The 25,082-nt window shown below is 37.0% G+C and overlaps 1 protein-coding gene across 15 annotated transcripts in view; it reads left to right on the forward strand.

The window, feature by feature from the left end:
* ESRRG (estrogen related receptor gamma) overlaps positions 1–25,082 on the forward strand; it is a 640,719-nt gene that overhangs the window by 442,842 nt on the left and 172,795 nt on the right. For all 15 annotated transcript variants that reach the window (XM_021931684.2, XM_003893108.5, XM_021931566.2 and 12 more), the window contains one exon: positions 18,894–19,309. In XM_021931684.2, the coding sequence (XP_021787376.1) occupies positions 18,907–19,309 (403 nt within the window). In that variant the 5' untranslated portion in view covers positions 18,894–18,906. The remainder of the gene's footprint in view (positions 1–18,893; positions 19,310–25,082) is intronic.

Here is a 25,082-nt window from a genome sequence, read left to right on the forward strand (position 1 = left end):
TTGCTCTGTAATTTTGACTTTTCAACACTATTATTCTTTGTTATTGGGCATTTAAGAAGGACTAAGTTACCTTTTTTGTTTTTATTTTAATTTGGTCACAGTTTTGTTATTTTGGGGTCAAATAGTCAAGACAGGTACATCATGGCACTTACTGAGTATACAGTTGTTTAAGAAAATTAAAGAACAAAAAAATCTTTAGAAGATTAAAGTGTTAAATATAACTATGACTACAGTTGACATATTAAGTTGGCTGTTATAAAATATTGATATTAAATCTCTGTGGTACAGCATTTTGTAGTGCAGAGTGAAGGATTTCAACAGAAAATCCAAGTTTGGTTCTGGTTCTACCACAGCCTTCTTTCCTCATCTGTAAAATGGAGATAACACTCATCTTACAATGTTGTCTTGAGAACCAGTAGGGTTGTAATATTTTCCGCTGCCATAGCAAAGAAAAGAAAAAGAACAAACTTTCTGTATATCTTTTTGGGACATATAAAATTATATCAGTATTTCTTAAGAACATTATTTTGAGAATTCACCATACACTGTGAGATGTGGTGGCAGAAGAGAGAACCATCCAAGCATCTATGCCAGCATCTTCAATGATCTAGGTTGGTGTAAATACACTCTAGGATGTTCTCATAAGGAAATTGCCTAGCAATAAATTTCCCAGAACAGATCCTTGTTGATAAATAACACATGACTGTATACATGCAATGTTTAACGCTTTGTAAGTCCCATGCTAACCACCTTTTCACACTGGTGAAACCTTCATGATCTTGACTTCATGGTATCTAGAATCAGATACTCATGACTCTATTATTTAAATTAATGTCATAAACATATATTTCAGACATAGAAACTCATGAGATCAGGTTCATAGCATTAGTAAACAGAAATGATGTGTTTACTTGATGTGATGCTTTGTAATTCATTCATTTACTTATTCAACAAACATCTCTTAAGTGACACATTTATTAAGAAGCTGACATGAACTCGGCATAACATGAAGTACTGGGGATACAAAGTCAAATATGATTTATAGTCTAGCCCTCAAGGAAAATGTTAATTTAAAAAACTTTTTATTTTGAGATAATTATAGACTCACATGAAGTTGTATGAAATCATACGGAGAATCCTGTTTACCCAGTTTCCTTCAGTTGTAACTATTTGCATCACTGTGGTATAATATTACAACCAGGTAATTGCAGTTTGTGGACTTTTCAGATCGGACCGATTTTGCTCATATTCATTTGTGTGTGTGTGTGTGTGTGTGTGTGTGTGTTTAGTTTGTGGACTTTTCAGATAGCACCAGTTTTACTCATATTCATTTGTGTGTGTGTGTGTGTTTAGTTCTATATAATTTTATCACATGTGAGATTTTTGTAATGACTACCACAGTTTAAGAAAATGATCAGTTCTATGACAAAGCATTAATTTGTTTTCATATTATATATTAAAAATTATACTTTGTCAAAGAAATTGTAGCTTGACTAATTATTATATATTATTTGTAGAACACTAGGAGTACAAAAACCTCCTCTGTTGATTCCCATAATATTCGTCTCCTTTCTTTTCATTCATAAATGAAGATAATATAATAGCTTCATAGTTGGGCTGTAAACACTGAGTTCAAAGATGTGGTCTGTTTTGTTTACTAAGTTATAGGCTTAAAACATGATAGGAATGAATGAGTGAATATACGGACAATGCTGGAGCCAAAACAGTGTTTAACAGAAACAAAAATTGGGCCAGGTGCAGCGGCTCACGCCTGTAATCCCAACACTTTGGGAGACCTAAGCGGGTGGGTTGCTTGAGTCCAGGAGTTCAAGACCAGCCTGGGCAATATGGCGAAATTCTGTCTGTATTTAAAAAAAAAAAAAAAAAAAATTAGCCAGGTGTGGTGGCACGCACCTGTAATCCCTGCTACTCAGGGCTGAGGCGGGAGGATCACTTGAGCCCAGAAGGTCAAGAGGCTTCTGCAAGGTCTGATCATGCCACTGCACTCCAGCCTGGGTGACAGAGTGAGACTATATGTCAAAAGAAAAAAAAGAAAAAACAATGAAAAAAAAAAAAAAAAAAAAGAAAGAAAAGAAAAGAAAAAGAAAAAAGAAACACAAATTGACTGATTTCTCTTTTCTCCTTAGTTACCTTCAGTAGCTTCCCATTACCTACAAAGTGACATCTAATCTAGGTAGTGTGATATTTCAAACCTTCTGCAATCTGGCCCCAATGGGCTTCTGAACCCAGTTCTGATTCCATATCCCCTACAGTATACTTCAGAACCGCCCCCTTCTACACTCTCTGAGACTATTCCCTACTTTCTCACTTTTGGGGTCATCCTCCTTCACCCTAAAATGGCATTTTTCTTCCTTGCTCACTGATATCCTTCTGATTCAATGCAAACAATTTTTATTTAATCTTGTTAAAATTCACAATGAGATATACCTTCCATTTAACAGCTTTAGCAACCAAGACTTGTAGATACCATGTCAGAGTTTACCTTTAGCAAATGACAATGCTGGTGAACTCAAAACCAGGCCTTCCAATTAAAAATCTTATAATCATAATACTACTTCACCCAGTAGGTTTTTGGGTTTTGTTTTGTTTTATCTTCCATAAAATAGTTTTTCTATGCTTAATGTTTTATTTCACAGATTCTTGAGATTGTATAAACAACACTTTTATTTAGGAAATGTGTGATCCAACATTTAAAGTCCACAACTTTTTTTGTGTGTGAATTCATGGTTTGTTCATTTACTCAACAACCCAGGAACAGGGTTAAATAGAAATGTAAAACAATTAATTCATAGTGGAAGGATGGAAATGTAAGTATGTACAGTCATTTCTCCATGTCTGTGGGTTCTGCATCTGTGGATTTGACCAACTGCAGATAAAAAGTTTCAGAAAAAAAGGATGATTTTATCTATACTGAACATGTACAGACTTTTTTTTATTGTCATTATTCCCTAAACAATACAGTATAATGACTATTTACATAGCATTTATATTATATATGCTATTACAAATAATCCAGAGATGATTTAAAGTATATGGGAAGATGTCCACAGGTTATATGCAAATACTACATCAATTTATATATGGGACTTGAGCATCTGTAGACTTTGGTATCTGAGAGGAGGTCCTGGAATGAATCCCCCATGGATACTGAGGGACAACTGCGCATCAAAAAGGATGTTAAAGTTGGGTGTGGTGACTCATGCCTCTAATCCTAGCACTTTGGGAGGCCAAGGCAAGGGGATTGCTTGAGGCCAAGAGTTCAAGACCAACCTGGCCAACGTCGCAAGATGCCATCTCTAGTTTTTTTATTAATTACACACACACAAAAAGATGTTAACTGTAATTATAGAAATAGGTTCATAGTATTATGAGCCTAAAGGAAAGAGTGTCAGGAAAGACTTGCTGAGGAAATAATAACTCAATTGTACTTTTACTGATGAATGGAAATTGTGCAGAAAGTGGAACCAAGGGTAAGAAAGTTGAATTCCAGAGAGAAGGAAAAGCAGTGTGAAAAGCTGATTAGCATGGGGACTTACAAAGTGTTAAGCATTGCATGTATACAGCCATGTGTTACTTATCAACGAGGATATGTTCTGGGAAATTTTTTGTTAGGCAATTTCCTTACGTGAACATCCAAAGTGTATTTACACCAACCTAGATCGTATAGCCCACTACACACCTAGGCTATGTCATATAACCTAGAGGCTACAAATGTGTACAACATGTTTCTGTGCTGAATAATGTAGGCAATTGTTACATAATAGTAAGTATTTATGTATCTAAACATATCTAAACATAAGGTACAGTAAAAATATAGTATAAAGGATAAAAAAATGGTATACTTGTAGAAGACACTGAGCATGACTGGAACTTACAGGGCTGGAAATTGCCCTGGGTGAGTCAGTGAGTAAATGGTGAGTGAATGTGAAGGCCTGGGACATTACTGTATCCTACTGTAGACTTTATAAATACTCTACACTTAGTGAAAGTACATTTATTTTAAAATTTCATTTGTTCAATAATAAATTAGCCCTAGCTTACTGTAACTTTTTAACTTTATATAAACTGCTAAAATGTTAAACAACTTTTTGTCTCTTTTCATCATAATACTTAGCTTTGAACACAAACATGCTGTACAGCTGTACATTTTTTTCTTTATATTCTTACTCTATAAGGTTTTTTCTGTTTTTTAGATTTTTTTTTTACTTGTTAAACTCTTTTGTTAAAATATAGACACACACACTCACTTGCCTAGGCCTACACAGGGTCAGGAGTATCCATATTACTGCTTTCCACCTCCACATCAAGTCCCACTGGAAGGTCTTCAGGGCAGTAGCATGCATGAAGCTGTCATCTCTTATGACAACAATGCCTTCTCCTGAAATACCTCCTGAAGGACCTGCCTGAGGCTGTTTTACAAGTAACTTTGTTTTTTTGTTTTTTTTTAGTAAGTAGAAGGAGTACACTCTAAAATAATGATTAAAAAGTATACTAAATACATAAACCAGTAATGTACTCATCTATTATCATTATCAGTACAACATGTTGTACATAATTGAATGTGCTATACTTTTATATGACTGGCAGTGCAATGTGTTTGTTTACACCAGCATCATCAAAAACATGTGAGTAATACATTGCACTATGACGTCACTAGGTGATAGGAATTTTTCAGCTCCATTATAATTTTACAGGACCAGTGTCGTATTTGTGACCTGTTGTTGACTGACATGTTGTTACACGATGCATGATGGTTTAAGATACAAGGCTGAGGTTGAAGGGAAAGGCCGGGTCAGCTCAGGGAAGGCCGGGTCTGGACACTCGGATTAAGAGACCTGGTATCCTGTAGCATGTGTGGAGCCATTGAAAGGGATGGATGGTGAACTTGGCCAGATTTGTCTTCAGGGATACACGCAGTTTTATTATTCTACAGAAACCCCTTTTCAGGAAAACATGAATTAGCTGTATAATTATGTTGTTTCTCCTTAATACTAAATGCTATAACCTTTGTGTGTGTGAAAGTTAAAGGCAAGAAATGAGCCCTATGATTTATTTCCTTTCCTGCTAAGGAAAGTGTTACTTAGGTGTTACTACATCAGAAGCATTTGGCAAATTGGTGATGAAATAATTTTTCAATTTATTCCAGTTGCTATGCAAGTTTTCTTACCTGGTAGCCTCTTAGAAATTATATATTTCTTTTGAAATGTATCATTTTACCTACTCAGGTTTTATATGTGGTATTTTTCTCCCTAATACGTTCTACTTTGTGTATATATACTTTTAGCTTAACCGTATTTTAAAAAATCAAATGACTATCCTCTTTTTCTTATTTCTACTTCCTAAATTCTACATTTTTCTTTATTCTATATTCTATAGCATCTACTTCCTTATTACAAAAGCCAAACCAAACCAAACAAAGAAAATGTTTAAGCCTATTTTGACTGACTTACACTACACATTATGACTACCCACACATTGCAGATTTCCTAAAGCCATTTTATTATTGGACATATTTTGAGGGAAGAAAATGGCGAATGAAGGCAGGTTAGCTTTCTTTTCTTCCAAAATATACACATGAATGCATTTATGTTATGTTTACAGTTGCAAGGATTTTATAAGTTTTTAAAAACAGAATATGAAAAACATTTTATCATTCAAGTCAGTGAAATATTTTTCACCGCAGGCCTTAGTTAAGAAAAGAGCTGGCCTAAGAGATGGAAATCTGGAGTTTGAATTGGGTTTTGCCTGTAATTCTGGGAGTCCTTCAATAAGTCCTCTCACTTCCCTAGTCCATTGCGTGTAAATGAGAGGTGGAAGTAGGCACTGATAAAAGAATATTCTAGATCCGGTTATTTATGATCTGGTACAGAGCATAGGAATCAAGGAAAACTTCTGGTAATGCATTGCTATTATGTTTAACCCATGGTTTAAAATTTTGTTTAGATTACCTTTTAGATACAATTTACAACCAGACATATTTTCTGTGCAGTTAGATGAGGTTTGACAAATATGACCCATATAATTCATAAAACCTCCAGCTTCCCTATGTTCCTCTCTAGGCAATCCCCACTCCTTGCTCCAGAAAAACCACTGTGATTTCTATGATGATGATTAGTTTTCCTTGTTCTGCAACATCACAGAATTTTAGAGTATGTATTCTTTTGCATCTAGCTTGTTTTACTTGGCCAGGATGTTTTTAAGATCTAGCAATGTGATTGCATTTATCACAGTTCATTTCTTTTTATCTTTGACTAGGATTCCTTTGAGTGCACACACACATGAAAACACACACACACACATACACACACAGGTATATATTTCATAATTTGTTTATTTGTTCATCAGTGATGGACATTTGATTTGTTTTCAGCTTAGAGCTAATATTATAAATAAAGCTGTGATACACATTCCTAAGCAGTTCTTTTTGTGGAGATATGTTTTCACTTGTAGTAAATATCTAGGAGTGGAAATGCTGTGCTATGGTGTCCATTTAACTTTATTAGAAACTTCCAAACATTTTTTTTTCTGATGAGGCTGTGTCATTTTATACCCTCCCAGCAACATATGTGATTTTCAGTTTCTGCGTATCTTCCTCAGCATTTATTGTTGTCAGTCTTATGAATTTTAGCTTCTCTTCTGTGTGTGAAGAACTGAAAATTTTCTTTAATTTGGAACTGAAATAGAAATTCTAAAAATTATGGAATACATGTTATAATTTAGGGATATCAGAATTAGCATATTCCTTATTGAATAATGAAAATCTTAAGAGTGTTGCCTTATATTTTTTCATCTGTATAATCTTTAATCAGTGACATTTGTTTATGACAACCATTGATGTTTTTATAGAGACTGTAAAGATAATATGTTTGTGTGTGTAGGCATATTTATTCAGGTCTCAAGTTTTTTGTTTGTTTTAGTGTTATAAAACAGTTTATCTTCTTTCATGATCTCCCATATCTCTTAAAAATCAGGCTTTTATTACATCTGATAGTTGAAATCCAAATTTTTAAAAACCCAAAAAATCCCAACATTTTGGATTTTTAAAAAATGTGTTAAGAGACTACAAAGTCCAGCCATGGACTTTACATGTTAAAGTCTTCTCTATAAAAATATATTTATGGGTGATAATCAGACCTGTGATAAATATAAATTTTATATCATAGTCTCTCCAATTATTTCTGAAAGTGAGGGAATAATGTTATGTAACCCAGCTAGTGTTCTATAATACTGGATAAGAGAACAAAATGGTAATTACTGTAATGGTCATAGAAAACTTAGGTAGTGAGCCTGTTGACTAAATGTGTAATCAAAACTCACCCCAGTATTCACATGGTACCTTTTTTGCATTTTGTAATGGATGCTTGTGGATCTTTATGTACTATTGCCTTTAGAGATAACAAATTTCCACAGACTTGGAAAGCAATAAAATACATTTAACACTAAATCTTTACTGAGCATAGTTTAATCTTTCTCTGATACAGAAAGCACTTTCTAATTTTACAGCTCTGCAGACTCATTATTGTGAATGCCAGTTATTATATTGGCTAAGAGTAGAAGCAATGGTGAATCAAAAGGATGTGCTAATAGAATCTTAGATTGAGGGAAGTTAATGTGTGTTTACCCATATGCATCTCTGTGTTTTAAGATGTATGTAATTGTTTTCCATTTCTATTTCTCCTAGGTTTTTTCCCCAACCCTTCTCCACTCTTTCTGAATATATACACCACTCTCTTGAGTTTCCTTACCTAAAATACAATTTCAGCTTTTCTCTATATGAAAGCGATGACAAAGTGATTTTACAGCCAGTTCTGAAAGTGACTAAACTTGACAACAATTGTATTTTATGACAACCTCTGCTTTCATGTCCCCGGCCTACTTTTATATCTTTTTTTTTTTACCCCAAATATGAACAATTTCATATCTCTTCATTGGCTGAAAACAAATCCCCTTACCAGGAATACATTTTAATGGAAGAGAGCCTGCTTCACATACGTCACCAGAGCCTTAACATCTTAACTCTGTAATATTCAATTTCTCACTCACTGAGAACCAAAGCCTTGTTTTTTGTAGTTTTATTTTTGTTTTGTTTTTGTGTGGTTTGTGTTCATAAAGGTTGGGGAAGAATTAGTATTATGGAACTAAACCAGATTAAGGGGGAATGTGAATTAGATTTGGTAACAGATGGTGCTGTGGAAATTAAAGGTTCTTTGCGAATGGAAGCGACAGCAGCTTGCCTCTGTTCTCTCTGTCTCTCGTTCGTGCACTTGATAGACGGGTATAAATCACAACAATCCTGTCTTGACAGCCAATTTCGAGAATTTGATCTGGTTAAAGACATGGCTTTCCCGCTCCACTCACCGAAAGCTGCTTCTATTTTATTTTTACACAGCACCTTGTCATATTTAGAAAAGCAGGCTCGCCTGCTTCCTCTTAATGAAATTTTTTCTTAATTACAGTTTTAGCTCTTTAGTGTTAATTACTTTTTTATTCAGCCTGAATTTTCGTTATATCTCTCAGGGATTATTTTTTCTTTTTTTCTCACCCTTTTCACTCACGTATATTCTTTCGTTTTTTTTCCAAAGATCCTTTTCATTATCAGAAGTTGTTGTCAGAGGCACTATTTGAGACTCCTAATTACCAAAGTTATTTTTTTTTAGGGAGAAAGACTTTCAGATGATGTAGTAAAGTTACCAAATCAGAAAAAATTTTTAAAGTGCCAGAAGCAATCACCAAAACTAGCACTGATTTCAACAAAATTTCACAAAAAGGTGAATGACAACACTTATTTTCACCTAGTAAGGGCTGCAGAAATATCTGTTCTGTTGGCTAAAATAAATCCCACCCTGTAAAAAGACATGGTCACAGTGTGGCAGAACCACTTCATGCCTGTGTTGACCTTGGGGTGGTCTAGGGATTCCGAATTAAAATGCAATCTTCAGATGTAGGAGACGCTACATGAGAGACCAGGAACACTGAACAAACTGCATGGATCCCTTGCATCCAGATTCTCAGATCTGACAAGCTTAGGGGCCAAGTACTAAGGTTGCCTCTGACAAATCCACATGGCATTTGGGCTTCCAACATATCAAGGAACGGGAAATAGAAGAGAGGGAAAAAATCACTCCAAAAATGAAGAGAAGATTCTTTGAGCAAGCAACTAACAGTTGGTAGAAATGAAGCTTCCTACTGGCAGTCAAATCAAATGTAGTAACAACTCAACAGCTCCCCGCTGCTTGCTGACAGCGTGGTGTCACACACTGGGACAAACATTCACTTAGACACTGATTGCAGGGAAGTGCCCTTCCGCCAACACCTCCCACCAAAAACGTAATGAGCAAAAAGAGAACCATTTCTAGGAAAAAACCAAGAGTCCCATTCCCCAGCTCCCCTAAAATGATAACGTTTCTGTTTGTCTTTTTGTAGCCCACTGGGAGTGAGTGTTCAGTTGAATGTGGTTGCTGCAGTTTCCTTGTTATGTAGCAAGTTGTTTAATTACTTATTCTCCTGCTACACACACACAGACATATACACAACACACACACACACACACACACACACACACACACACACACACGGGCCCTGGCATGCCCCTGAATGGTGACTCAGTGCAGTGGCAGCAAAGGAAATGGAAATTTGGGAGTTTGAAGAGTACTCCTTGGTGCAATAGTCCTTGCTCTCAAAGTCTAATCAGACTCACAAGGCAGTGTGTTTTTTACTTGAGTAGAATATATGCTTTTTAAAAATGGCCGGAGTTCTTTAAGAAGCATGTAGGCAAATACTCTCATTTTATAAATGAGAAAACTGAGAGTCAGTGTGGTACAATGACTTGGCTCCCGTTACACAGTGCCTGGATCCAGAGCTAGAACCCATGTCTAGTGCTCTGTCAAATACTGCAGGAAGTCAGGGCTCCCTGGGAAAGGAGAGGAGAAGAAAAGCAAGCAGCAGAGACTCTGGTATAGTCCCTTTTTTTCCAGCTGATTTTTTAGAATGGCAAATTATATTTAGACATTTTTCTCTGCATGTTTGTATTTGGACTTTTGAATGTGACAAATGACAAGCAGATCCTGATTTGAACTCTTGGCTTTTCAGTGGCTTCTACTGGCTTCACTGAATGCTATCTTGCTGCTGAATAATCCTTTAAAAAAAAAAAAAAAAAAACCTGTCATGCTACAAAATAAATCCTTAGTCATTTCCATGGCTTGAATTAAATATATGTGCAGATATATGTTATTTTCCCTTGCCTGCAAATAATGGCTTGTGTGTTTTAGCTTTACTTTCTCTTCAAGTAACTAGCTCAATGAAATGTTTATTTAAAAAGAGGATAGAGGAGGAATTTTTAGGATTAATAATTAGCTGAGTTCCCCTCCTCCCTGCCTCCCCACTACTCTTCTACTTCAGCTGGACAACACCTGATACCAACAATATAATGTCAACTCTGCTATAGATCGCCCAAGACCAGCTGCATTTACATCCAGATGTTAACTACTGCAGACTAAGCTGTTAAGGTAAAAATATAAATATAGTTTAACTGCTACCAACAGATGGAGTTTATTATCTCTGATTGTACTGCAAATCTCCATCTAACACAGAAATTTTCATATGTGCTTGAAGCAACCTTTATTTGAACAATGATTTCCTAGCATTTAGATTTGCTCAACACTGTGATTCACTCAGTTGCAGAGTACCTTTTAGAGTTCCACTCTTGGTGAACTGACCTATGTCTGTGGAGGCAGCTGGTTTATTGGTCACTGTAATAGCTTTTGCAAAACATTTTCTTAATGAGTAAAGAATGACATCAATACTATGATCTCCATATCCTTAGATCAACTTCTGATAGCATTTGCATTTCCTGTTTCAGTATAGCAGAGAATAGGAAAGGGACATTCAGGAAGCCTGAGCTTTCATTGACCTCGATTTGATTTGTGAACTCCATCACTGGAGTGTCTGTGAGTAAGGCATCTATATTCAATTGTAATTTGTAAAGATCAGTGCATAGACTTTCTATGAGTTGAATGTCTGTTTATTTCTTCTCTAGCGCGGTGCTGTGGGAAGGTCTTCATTTAGCTGTCAGTCCCCTTCTGTTGTGTCGAGTTCTCTTCGGTGAGCTCCTTGAGTGCTTGAAAACAGAATTGTCTGAACACAAGCAAACTTTATTGATCCATATTTCTGTTTGAAAGACCAGAGATTTGTAGAAGTAGGAGACTATTGCTTTCCCCTAGAAAGCTTACTGCAGAGGAGGTCTGCTCATGGCATAGTAAATCTCTAACACCGAATAAATGTTACATTCAGCATATATTGTAAGCTTCATTTTAATGATTTATCTTGGGTACTTTTTTTTTTTTTTTTTTAATCTCATAGAAACCTTTCGTTTTAGTAGTGGTCCCCACCCATTGCCTAGAGCTATTAGACTCTACCCTGGGCATAGTGACCTGGTCAATACTGGGACATCTACTGCCCAAATGGTTGACTGTAGCACACTGTTCGAAAGCCCTGCTGTCTTTAGGCTTTTGGTTCACAGAAGAGTAACTTGTGTAAAGTAAGAAATATTTTCAGGGATCGGAGACAAAATGCTTGTTTTTCCATCTGCTGTGCATCTTTGTTTCTGTCTAGGAGGTTTTCGAGATTCTGTCTTCGGATCCATTGGCGTCATGTAGTTGAGCAGTTGTGAGGATATAGTTAATTAAGCTGCATTAGGGCAAATATACACACTTGTTAAAACACTTAATTTGCCTCAATAATATTGATTACATGGCAGAAGTTTGTTTAAACTAAATGGTATTTCCCCCCTACTGGGAAAAACTGTTACAGTTTTTGAATGCAATCTGTATAATAGCTAATAGCCATCATCAGTTAAATATCATGTTAGTTATAAAGTAATGTCATAAGAATTGATTTGGACTTGGCAGTGGAGGAGAGCTCTCCCTTCAAAGCCGATGTAGATGATTAGCCAGAGTTTTAAGCAGAATCATGGTTCATATAAACTGTGTATATTTTATAGACTTATAACTGCTCTATATTACATGAGTGCCCATTATATTAAAGAAAAGCTCAGACAGTTAATTATGCAAAACATCATGTATGCAATTACTCGGCATTATTATGCATTTAACAGTTTTATTGATTTGTCAGTAGCTCACTTACTGTATTTAGAGCCATAAACAAGAGATGCTCACCCCCAGATTGAAATAGGTCCAAGAAAACAAGCTAAGGATAAATTGCACTACTAAGCGCCTCTGCATCAGATCGAATCCTTAAACACAGAAACTGTCAACAATCATAATGTGCAACACATTGTGATATCACAGGACCATTTCTTTTCCCATTAATAAAGTTTATCAACCAGGAAGCATAAGAAATCACCTGGCAATACCAATTGAAGCAACCGCAATTTCCTACATCTAAAATAGTCTGGATGACTTAAGGAAATCAGCAGTCACTTCCAGCTTGCACAGCATAGTAAAATGGGATGCTGCTGTGTCCACAGACACTTACACCGCATACATACTTACAATGCCCCTAGTCCCCATTAGTTTAGTCGATCTTATTAGTGCATTTCTCTTGCCATTTTTCTGGACTTCCATTGCAAGGAATGAATTGTCTCCATTTCCAAATCCCTTAGATTTCGCAGGAGTGAAGACATAGGATTCTATCGGTATCTTTATATGTCAGATTGAGTGACAAACCATCTTGGTTTACTTGGGATTTAGGGGTATCCAGGACATGGGATTTTACTGCTAAAACCAGGATAGTTGACCAACCTAATATTAGAAAAAAATTAAATAAGAAAGGACCATTGAACTCTACAACCCTAAAAGCAGATAGGGTTTCGGTGAGGTCCTGCTGTTAAGAGTTTGGTCAGTAGGTATGAAATTATAATGCATGGGACACTTTTATTTCAATGATCAGCCAGAAATGAGTTGAAGGTCTTGGTTACTTGTACTGAATTTCCTTTTTGCTTGCAGCAGAGAGCTTTTTACAGAGTTGGGAGAGCTTTCAGCTCTGATTTTTCTTTTTAGGGGGCTGGCTCCATGTCTCCACATTACATAGCTCTATCTCTTGTCAGCAACTCAGGCACCAGCTTTGAGGGCAGCTGTTTTATTATTCTTGTTCTTCATGGAGTAAGCTAGAGAGAGTCTTTTGGACTAAATGCACAAGTTATTTGTTCAAAGAATCAAGAAGCAGCATTACTAAATCTAAGTCATTGTGATCCTGATATACAGAAATCCATTCTATTAGATAGGGCTCAATGCTTGTTAAAGCAGGCCTTAAAATTGTACAGAAGCATGTGTGCATAAGTTGCCCATGTGTTTTTATCTTTCTGAGCGTGTGGACCAGGATTCACAATTCTTCCTTTACAATTAATGATCTCCTTCCTTTAGGTTAACCAGGCAGACCTTAAGATATTTCCTATTAAAAGAAAAAATCCTTTCTCTTCTTTTCCCAACTAAGCCAGTGTACCTTAATGCGATGATGATATGTTAGACCCAGCAGTTGTCAAAGCATCGTATTACTGTGATGCCATAATGACACCCTGTCTCTGTAAAGTAGTCATGTTTTCTCAAATCACACGTTGCACCGTTGATTTCTGACATGACACTTCATTCGGTTGCTTTCCCTTTCTTCAGCATCACCATTCTCTGACAATAGCAGCTGGTGCCCATTTTGTTACTAAGTGATTCACATTTTGCCACTTTACGAGAGTGCAATTAGTTGAAGCAGGGGGAAAAAAAGCTCATTGTAAAGTAGCGTGCTTGAAGTTGTAACTCAGGCTGCCATGGGAGCTGCTGGGGTCATGGGCTCTGAAGCCTGTACCTCTGGGAGCTACAGCGTTAGTCTAGAGGTTTTCTTCTAAAAGCATAAACACACACACACACACACACACACACAAATACACACTATAGGCTATTAAGAGCTTTTTATTTTTTAAAACACAAATACTTAAATATTTAATCTGGTAATTTCAGAACGTAGAGAATCAACCAATCACCATAGATTCATTTTTGTTTTGAATCAGTAGTGATTTTGATAACCTTCTTTTCCGTCCCTGAAATTCTGTGATTCCGATGAATCACACAGAGGAGCTGGGGACTCTTCTTATCTCTGTATTTGTATGTAAACTTGGAGGTTTGCTGCATTGTGTCCTTATACAAAAATATTGCAAATAAATTTTTAAAGCATTTGGAATTTATAATGATGATGATTACCTTTCCAGGCCCTTAAGGATGACAAAGAAGAAAAGCAAATATGTTGACTTCTTTAGTTGACATTTCTTTAGCCTACCAAAGGGTTTATTATTGGTATAGATATAGTAAAAGTGGCAGAAGATCTTGCCTTAGTATAACAAACGAGAAGATCTAAGATGATCTGTACACACATTCCTTAGGAGAATTTTATGCAGCCATTTTCCCATTTATTTCTCCATTTGTTTTAGGGGGGAAATACAGTAGCAAATGCATTCAAGATCTGTGTAAAATTCACATGATGAAATACAGCTGCTTGTTAAGAACTTGTATTTCGGTGAAAGGGTTAATAATGCATAACCCTATGGAACATTATTGTTATGCCAGTGTTTAACAAATGAAAGCACTGGCTGAGCTTCAGACCTTCCATTGAAATGTAGAGCCCTTTGAACATCAGCACGTGCATGTGGAGATTCAAACTCCTGACAGTTCATTCACGATCACACATTTACCTGGATGTAGGTAGAATCTTCGAAAACAATTATTAATCCAAAAATAATTACAATATAAATTGAACATTAACTTACAGATTATCCTTTTTTCCCCTACACCAGCAACTTTAATTGATTCTTATTCTTTCTTTCTCTCACTCTGTGTACACACATATACACACCATTAATGAACTTTCAAAAATTACATCTTTAAATAGTCAAACAACTAAGATATTTTGTTTGGCCGATTGTTAGTATCTAACACCAAAGATAATTTTTACCCTTGCTGACCCTAAGCAGGGCTAGGAAACGACTTTTTAGGTTGAAGTATGATCATCAGAATTATTTGATGCTGTATCTCAAACTGTGTTGAAATGCTTTTTAAAGCCCTGAAATTTCAGATAGGCTGTTAAATTCCTCAAACATAGTGTCTCGTATAGAAACTAAAGGTTATTCTTGACATTGTTATTTCCCCCTCCAGTTTATTCTCAGGGGGTTCATTCAGAGGTTTTGGGAAGGGAGCTACCTGGTCCTACTCCCTGTTCATCTCACCATTTCTCTTAAAATAATGATAGTAACCATACTAAGGCTTTAAAATAAATATTTCCCACATATTTCAACACATGTTATTTCTATTCATAATTCTTAACTAAATTTAGATTTTTATTAATCCAATGTGACTTAAAATTTCTGCATTAACAGCACAATGTGGAATTGGGCTTATTCTCTTTGGCTACAGATAAAGCCATCATTTTGAAAATGGCTCTTTCTGACAAAAAGGTGTTCTTTTGAAATAAAGTCCTATTCACTACATTCCTCTTAGAGTTAATGTGAATTTTAGTGCCTCTAATTTTAGATTGAAGTGAAGTCTAGAATAAAACCCACCAGCTGACAATTGAATTTATAGATAGTTGTGAATATTTCAGGCTTGAATAATAGAGCTGTAGAATTTCAGAGACAGAGAGGCAGAGAATTAAGACTCGCTGTAGTTTTAGGTTATAATATAATAGTGTCTAGGAAGTGTTCAGTGTAATGAGCTAAGTAGTAATTAGGAGACAACTGTATTCTTTCAGGGATTCTGTTTAGGCATCACTGCAAACCCTGGGTGGGTGATGCAGTAGGGCAGACCTGCAGCCAGCGCAGTGGCTCCTTCAGCCCTTTTCCACTTATACATGGGCTGTGGATGTAATTGCTGAGAAATAAAACCAGTAGATCTCTGCGTGCCACCTCTAACTTGCTTGCTTCCTTATTTATTAAAATTGAGTAAATAAACACCATGAAAAACTCTGTTGTCCTCGAGACATCTCTGCTCTGGACCTTGGAGTCAGGCCTGAGTTCAGATTCAGGCTGCCCTGCTTCCTAGCTGTACGACCCTCAGCAAATTTTGAAAGGTCTGAGGCTCGGTTTCCTAAAGAGAAATATCTCCCTTACAAAGTTATCTTGGGGATTCAATGAGGGGTAATATTTGTAAAGTGCTCAGCTCAGTGCCTGGCACATTATAGGCACTTGATAAATGGCAATTCTGACTTTTATTATTTCCACGGGGCAAAAGATATTAATTAAGGAAACACTTCGTGGCAGGGCAAAAACATGCATAACCTGCAGCACAAACCCAGTGGGTTCACTTTCATTTATGGCTCCAGTGGCCAGACCTTGTTTAGGAGAAGATATTTCTTCTGTTTCAAGGACCTCTCTGGCAGCTCGTGCCTCCTGAATTTCCTTGTTTTATCCAGCCTATTGCCAAGTTATGGTGTGAGATTTTGGATGCGACAACTTGCTGGAGAGTCCCTATTTTTCAGGGACTTTAACAACATGCATTTGACACATAAATATTTGATGGTTTAGCAAATAACTGATCCGTAAATGGGAGGGCAATTTCTGGCCTTGTTCTTTAAATCAAGAGTTCTGCAAATTTTACAAGTCCATGAAGAAGAGCCTGAATAAAAGAAAACTGGGGTGAAAGTGACCATGGAAGATACAGGAAAAGAGAGAGAGGAAAAAAGAATTTTTAAAAAGAGGGCCTGAAGATCAAGCAGCCCCAAGCAAAAATTAAATAAAAAATTAAATAAAGAAATGGTGCCTTGTAGGCAGATGGTGAAAGAGTTAATTGTCATAGCTGTGAGAAATTCAGTGCTGGAGAGAGGAAAGGGGAGCAAGCATGGTTTAGTACCCTAATAACTTCTAACTCTAGTTTAAGATCATAATGTATGTGCGCGCAGTCCAGTAATTATAAGGTAATAAGTGAAGTGGTGGTGTAAGTGCTCTAAATTAAAAGGAATTCACAGGGCTGCTGTAAGTCAGTGCCGACCCGCTTTCTTTCAAACGTTGACTTGAGGAAAGTGCTTAGCCCAGAGTGCTAAGGAGACAAGGAGAGCGATCTATTAATTACAACGTTCATTAACAGTGACGGGTACAAGGCAGCAGATGCAGAAGAGAGAGGACGCCGTAGTTCAGGCTGGCGAGGGGGATATTTTTTTCTTTCACTAGTTCTTGAGGAAAGGACAACACAAGTGGGTGGACGAAAGCACGAAGATATTTTGGTGGCTTTCTCCTTCCTATTTGCTTTCTTCACATCCTGATACTGCTTGACTTTAGAAAGCTGTGCAAGATTTCTCAAAGTGAAATATCTTTGGTAAGAGGCAAACCTTGCCTCAATGCTTTGCTCCTGAGACCGCCTTCTTGGAACAGTTAAGTGAAACTTCCTGCCAGGAAAGTTCCATATTTTTCTTCATTTTAAAGTAACCGAACAATGCAGTACCTGGAGGAGAGCATGAAATTTGTGCAATGATAAAAAATCATTAGATTTATAGTGAAAGAGATAACTGCATCCTTTTGGTTATCCTGTGACGAGTCCCCCAAATTCTAGTGAATGACCATTACCCAGAGGGATTCCCATAAATCAACTTTCCACTGGGAAGCAATTATCTAAGTCCCTTTCTTGACTGTCACCTCTTCTTTCTATAGTGAGTTCTCGGAAGCTTCTTAGAGATTTTGCTAAACAAGATTTTGCACAATGGCTAAATAAAAAGAAAATAGGACCAATTATATCTTTTCATCTAATTACCTTTCCAGAAATTCGGTCGCTTGTGAGACCAACAAAGAAAGAGGGATGAAGTGTTTCTTCCAGATAAGAGAAACAGTGTGCCAGATTACATGCTTCATCATTTTTCCTTTTAGGAGGTATAATGTTAAATGACAAAAAGAAGTGGGGGAAGGACCATCACAAGTATATTTTTTAGGACAAAATTTGATACATTTCTACTTTACTGAATATAAATATAACATCAGATTTTATAACATCAGATAATATAATATCAGATTTGTGAACTCACAGGTATACTGAAGGCTCAAATGGCTTTTACTGATTCATCTCTTAAATAATGGCATATGTGAATGTGCATGAACACATGCACGCATTTATTAATGAATGCTAGTGATCAGTCACTAGGTTTTGCAGGCTCTAGGAAATAATCTTTAAATATTGGCTTTAATTTTATACTTGATGTCTTTCTATATTGCCAAATGGCTATGAAATAGAGCAATTTAAATAAAGAAACAAAGTGATTGAGGATATATTCCCTATGTGTTTTAGTCAGATCAATAAAAGACACAGTTATGCTTATGGAAGCGTGCTGACAAACAGTAATTACAGAGCTGAGAATCATCTGTTCAGTCTTGAAAATAAAAGTTTTATTCCGCTCATAATAAAATGATTGCAGCATCAGAATGAGGAAGGAAAGGTAGAGTGAGGATAAATACAATTTTAGAAATGGTATAGACTTTGCAAATCACCACCTCTTCCATTGATAAATTTAGAATCTAGAGTTGATTTAGATATTGACACTGGTTCTCCAAGAGAAAGGTAAAATAAAAGCAATTGGACCCTTTAGAGCTTTTGTTTATGGCCTGTCTGGGCCCTTTGTTGTAACCCTGTCATGCCCTTATGCTGATTACCTTCTTGTAGAACAAGAAGTATTGACTAGAGAATGAATGATGTGTAGTCCCTAGCCCTTAGGAAACACTCTCAAAGAGCAATGTCTTTAACATATGAATTTTTTAAACATATGAATGTTTTTTTTCTCCTTTTACCTTTCCCTTTCCCTTTCTCTATTTTTTCACCATCTCTTTTGTTTCTACCTCTTTTGGTGTCTGTGTTTGACACTCTCTCCTCTTTCTCTCTCTGTATCTCCCTCAATCTCAGGCTTCTCTGCAGAATGTCAAACAAAGATCGACACATTGATTCCAGCTGTTCGTCCTTCATCAAGACGGAACCTTCCAGCCCAGCCTCCCTGACGGACAGCGTCAACCACCACAGCCCTGGTGGCTCATCAGACGCCAGTGGGAGCTACAGTTCAACCATGAATGGCCATCAGAACGGACTTGACTCGCCACCTCTCTACCCTTCTGCTCCTATCCTGGGAGGTAGTGGTCCTGTCAGGAAACTGTATGATGACTGCTCCAGCACCATCGTTGAAGATCCCCAGACCAAGTGTGAATACATGCTCAACTCGATGCCCAAGAGACTGTGTTTAGTGTGTGGTGACATCGCTTCTGGGTACCACTATGGGGTAGCGTCATGTGAAGCCTGCAAGGCGTTCTTCAAGAGGACAATTCAAGGTTAGTGTCGGACCTGGGAATACTCTCCCCACTTCCAACCTCACATGATGAGTTTTTGTTTTTCCTTATTCTTATTCTCATAAGTCAAGTACCATAGTTTTAATTCTCTCTCGAGTAGAAAATAGAAATAGATTACAATTGATAGTGGAAGATTTATAGACTAAAATTCCCCCAGATATACTCCATATCTATTAATTTTCCTCTTACTCTTAAGCTTTAATGATGCAAGGATAATAAACTTTGGGTAGAGTTTATAAGTGCATAGTTATTATTAGAGCAATGTGGGTCTATAGAGCAACTGTACAAATGCACATTGGACTAACAGTGTTTTTGACCCCTTTGGATCTTCTTACAGATGCATGGAAATAAATACTTTAGACCAGTGATTTTCAAACTTGAGTGTGCATTAAAATCATCTGAAAATCGTGTTAAAATGTAGATTCCTGGGTCCTACCTCCAGAGTTTCTGATTCATTAGATCTGGAGTGGGGACCTGCCTGAGATTGTATATTTTAAATAAATTTTCAGGTAATGTTGATGATGCTGCCAGTCCAGGGACCAATTTTAAGAATCACTGCTCTAGACCAATTTAATTACCTACTCATCTTTCTTTTTTCCTTGTGGTTGGCTATACTTATTCTAACTTTTAAATGAATTTATGTAAAAAATTTCCAAATTATGCCAACAAAATGTCATTGAATGATAGAATGTACCTCCAACATATATAAGTGATATATATCCCAAACTTCATAGATTTCAGATTTATAAATAACATTATTTCCCCCATATAGTGTAGAAAAATAGGACTGAAATTTGTTTATGCCCTTTTAAACTGGTGATCTACAGATCTAGAATTTAGTTCATTAAAAAGCTATATATATATATATATATATATATATATTCTGGCAAAAAAATTCACGTTTTTAGGTCTCTTGTGATTCACTTTTGAAGAAAATAGGGGAAGGAAAAACATATATTTTGAGGATCCACAGCTCACCAATGGTTCTGTTCAGTGGTTTATAAAATGTGTCTTCCTAACAACCAGTTATGGACACAAAGTCTATCTTCCCACATATCAGTGGTTCTCAAACTTGCCAGCTCATTGGAATCAGTGGAAGACTTAAAAAAACTTGCTGATGCCAGGGCTCATGTCCCCAAATTCTGAATTAATTGGTCTTGGGTACAGCCAGGAAAGGGGGATTTTTGAAAGCTTCCTAGGTGATGGTTAATGTAAAGGCAAAGTTAAGAACCACTGCACTGTACTGTGTTGTATTATTTGACAGCAGTTCTCAAAGCGCAGTGGCTGTACCAGCAGTACCAGCATCATCTGAGAAAATGTAAGAAATGCAAGTTCCCAGGCCCCATCCTGTATTAACTCAAACAGAATCTCTGGGTGTGGGTCTAGCAATCTGCATTTTACCAACCCTCTGTGTAATCCTGATGTAATTCAAATTTAGAACCACTGCTCTAGACCATGCTACTGCTGATTTACCACTGACCATAGACCATCATCATCTAATGGCCCCTTGTTGGGCAGAACTGAAACCAATTTATTTGGAGCCTTCATAATTTTGTGATGTACTAGTTTTCAAAGCACAAAAGAAGTAATATTTGTTAAGTGCTAATCCTTTTAAATATTTCCACAAAACATGATTCTGAAAACCCTTATGTGTACATAGAGCAGTCTCCCGCCTTCCCCCTTTTTTTTCTTTTTTGTTTTTGAGGCAGATTTTTACTCTTGTGGCCTAGGCTAGAGTGCAATGGCATGATCTTGACTCACTGCAACCTCCATCTCCTGGGTTCAAGTGATTCTCTTGCCTCAGCTTCCCAAGTAGCTGGGATTACAGGCATGCACCAACACGGCCCACTAATTTTGTATTTTTAGTCGAGACAAGGTTTCATCACATTGGTCAGACTGGTCTCGAACTCCTGACCTCACGTGATCCACCTGCCTCAGCCTCCCAAAGTGCTGGGATTACAGGCATGAGCCACTGCGCCCGGCCCACCTTCCCTTTTAAGAGCATCTGGAAATCCAACTCTTCTCCATCAGTTGCACGAGCATTTTAGTGACAATCCCTAGTGGAATTGGTTGTACTGTCTCTCCCTTGCTTTTTTGTTGTCTGTTACATAACTTCCTTGATCTGTGGCTGATGAGAACACAATCAAAACGTTTACTTAGTCAGGTACAGTGGCTTATGCCTGTAATCCCACCACTTTGAGAAGCTGAGGCTGGAGGATCCCTAAGGCCAAAAGTTTAAAAGATTAATCTGGGCAACAAAGTAAGAATCCTATCTCTGTAAAAAATTTACAAATTAGTTGAGCATCGTGGCATGTGCCTGTAGTCCTGGTTACTGGAAAGGTTGAGGCAGAAGGATTGCTTGAGCCCAGGAATTGGAGGTTGCAGTGAGCCATGATTGCACTTCAGCCTGGGGTGATAGAGCTAGACACAGTCTCAAAAAAAAAAAAAAAAAAAAAAAAAAGTTTACCCAAAGCACAATTTCTCAAGACATCATACTCTTACATAGTAGATGAGATACTTAATCCTAATCTTTTCATAGCCTTTCATAGTTGTAATGAAGAGCACAAAGCCAAGTTGTATGCAGTATATATGAATGTCCTAAATATCTTCATAGCTGTATCTTTATAATTTCTGGCTCAACATTGCTATATTTACTGATATTTTCTTACAAAAATCTTTAATTTACTGGATCTTTATTTTCTTTATCCTCATCTATAAGTTGAAGGCATTAACCTCAGAATACTTAAGTTTAAAATGAAATAGAAAATCACATGGAAAGCAAGTAAGTTAAAAACAATGGTGGTCTGTGCACAAGGCTTTTTATCACCTCTGGACATTTGAGAAATCTCTTCAGTCTATTTGGTACCACTGCAAAACTTGAGAATGAAAGCACACCTCATATCTTTGGGTGTTTACCAGCCATTGTTCAACAGTGTTGTAATCCTTATGGTTACAAAGTATATAAAATTTAAACTGTTATTAATTTGATTTTGTTAACTCAGTTTACACAGCTCTGCATGTAACTACACAAAGATAAGCAAATATTTTGGGATAAATTCAGGAGCACTGAGTGCACTGATATAAGCAAGAGGTTCTCGATGTGAAAACCACTCCCATTTATTCAACAAATATTTACTGAGAACCCACTGCGATTCAGACAGCAGGTTGGTTGGAGTGTCCTCTTATGCACATTTTATTAAAGCTTTGTTCCCAAAGGCTGTGGATTGAGATGAATTCCTCTAACAAATGTCTCCTGCCTTGAGGAAATACCAATGTTTAGGGTTTAGGGGATTAAACCCTCGAGTCTTTGGTATGTTTTGTAAAGATAGAATAACAATGTGAAAAAATTTCCTGATACATGTCTCAAAACATTTTATAGGTTAGACATTAATAGCTCTGCAGTAGTTACTTACTGAACAATAATTAGAATAGAGCAATTGGAATTCTATGCATGATTATTCTTTAGGATGCTGAAATGCTACCAAAAGCGTAACAGAGCAAAGCACAGGGTGATTCTTGGCATTGATGTATGTGCTCAGTTTTACTCCATATTGGAGAGAGCAAGTTTCAAGGATTTTGAGCAGAAGACAGAGATGTCACTGTCCAGATTAGCACTCTGGACTTGCCCACCTGGCTGTGCTTGTAGCTGGCAGCTGCGCAACACTTGGTGAGGCTACCCTGCTAGCTACATCATCAGGCATCACACTGTGGTGCTCACTTAGCCCCAAAAAGGCAGTGAGGCAAATAAAGGGATTAAATTGTGAAAGTATAATGTAATAATTAGAGCGGTAATTGTAAGGAAGATTGGAACGGCCCCTCCTTTCTGTGGCCAAATACAGTAGTGATAGCGGTTGAACTCCAAAGATGTTGAGTGTGGCCCAGACTCTTATTCCAATGCTGAAGCTGCCTTAGAGTTCATTCTCATGCCTTCAGACAGCATTGCAGCCAAACCACCCTTCACAGATCTTAGTCTCTCCCTCCCCTCCATTAAAGCTCTCTAAGGAAAAAGAAGAGATTACTTAACTCCTCTTGAAAACAAGTTTTTCTAGACTAGAGCCCCAATGGCCAGGCCGTTACATAAATGTGACTCCTGCCTCACCAGGGCCTGATACTACTCTCACTGACTTAAGGGACATGTGCATCCATAGGCATTTTCATGTACGCCATCATCTGTTAAGATCTTTCCTTTTTTATATATCTTCTTCTTCTTATTTTTGAGACAGGGTCTTACTGTGTTGCCCAGGCAGTTGTACAGTGATGTGATCTTGGCTTACTACAGCCTTAATCTCCTGGGCTCAAGTGATCCCTCCCCCTCAGCCTCCCAAGTAGTTGGATAACAGGCATGCACCACCAGGCCTCCCTAATTTTTCACTCTTCTGTAGAGATGGGATCTCCCTATGTTGCCCAGGCCGGTCTCAAACTTCTGGCCTCAAAAGATCCTCCTGCCTCAGTCTCCCAAAGTGCTGGGATTACAGGCATGAGCCATCTTATTTCTTATTTTAACAATTTATTTTTAGGATTGGTTATCGAGTGTGTAATAAATATATAAGTTTAAAAAGTTGGGAAAAATACTTCTTAAACTTGGAACCAAAAGAACATCTATCCAGAACACATGTTGAGAAAAGTAATACAAATTGTTGTTTTCAGAGCTGAATGTGCTATTTCTGTTGTGAAAGACAATTAATCATGGATTTCAATGAAAGGTAAATAGAAAGGAATATTTTACTTATTGACTATTTTCAAGTTATCATTGAAAAACTATTGAATTAGGTCAGCATTTAGTTGGGTAGAAACCAAAGTTTTGCTTTTTTGTTTTTGTTTTCAGCTGACCAAAATTCTTTTTACAAAACTTTGACAGCTCTACCCTGTCATCCAACAGGGTTACGATGGCAGCAGCGATTTCATGTCATTTTTTAGGCATAGTAATTTTGGGGATGTGATATTGTTATTTTGATTTATTTTCCAATTCCAATTTTGGCCTTAATTCATAAATGAGTGGAGCCTGCCTTCCTTCCTTCCTTCCTTCCTTCTTCCTTCCTTCCTTCCTTCCTTCCTTCTTTTTCTTTCTTTTCTTTTCTTTTCTTTTCGAACTTCTCATTAAGAGTTTCCCCTAGACTCTTGTTAATGAGGCAAGAGAAGGAAAACATCCTTATACCCAAGTAGGTCAATACATATTTCATTGTTTAATAGACAAAAAACACTGGCCTCCTGAAGTTTTTCTGTCCATATCATAAGGACAATAATTTTATAAATAGTTTTCTTTGTGTAGATAATATAGCCATTCTAACTGCTCCTTATAGTGCTATAGAGTATTCTTCTTTCCCCCACGTTTAAAAAGTAGGAAATTGTATATTTAAAAATATGATATTTTAAAAAGATGTTCATTATAGCATGGGTTTTGGATTTATAAAAGCCAGGCCCAAGTTTCAGTCACTTACCAGCTGTGAGACCTTAACCCCTCCGTTCCTCTGTTTCCCACGTGGTGAGGGTTACATGAGAGAATGAGTATCAAAGTACTTGACCCGTAGTAAATGTACAATAAATTATTAACTTTGGTTGATATTGGGAATGTGACTGGGATACGCAGACACTGGACGGTTCGTGTCATATAGCACAGAGTTATCCTTGATGCTAAACTAGAAGGACAGGTATGTCACCTTCCTGAGCTCACAGCTGTCTCCACCCTTTAGCTATGATCACAAACCCTCTCTCCCTGTAGCCGTTTCTCACTGACGGTGCCTTTATATGATTGGAG

This window comes from Papio anubis, chromosome 1 (genome assembly GCF_008728515.1).
Source record: "Papio anubis isolate 15944 chromosome 1, Panubis1.0, whole genome shotgun sequence".
Lineage (NCBI taxonomy): Eukaryota > Metazoa > Chordata > Mammalia > Primates > Cercopithecidae > Papio > Papio anubis.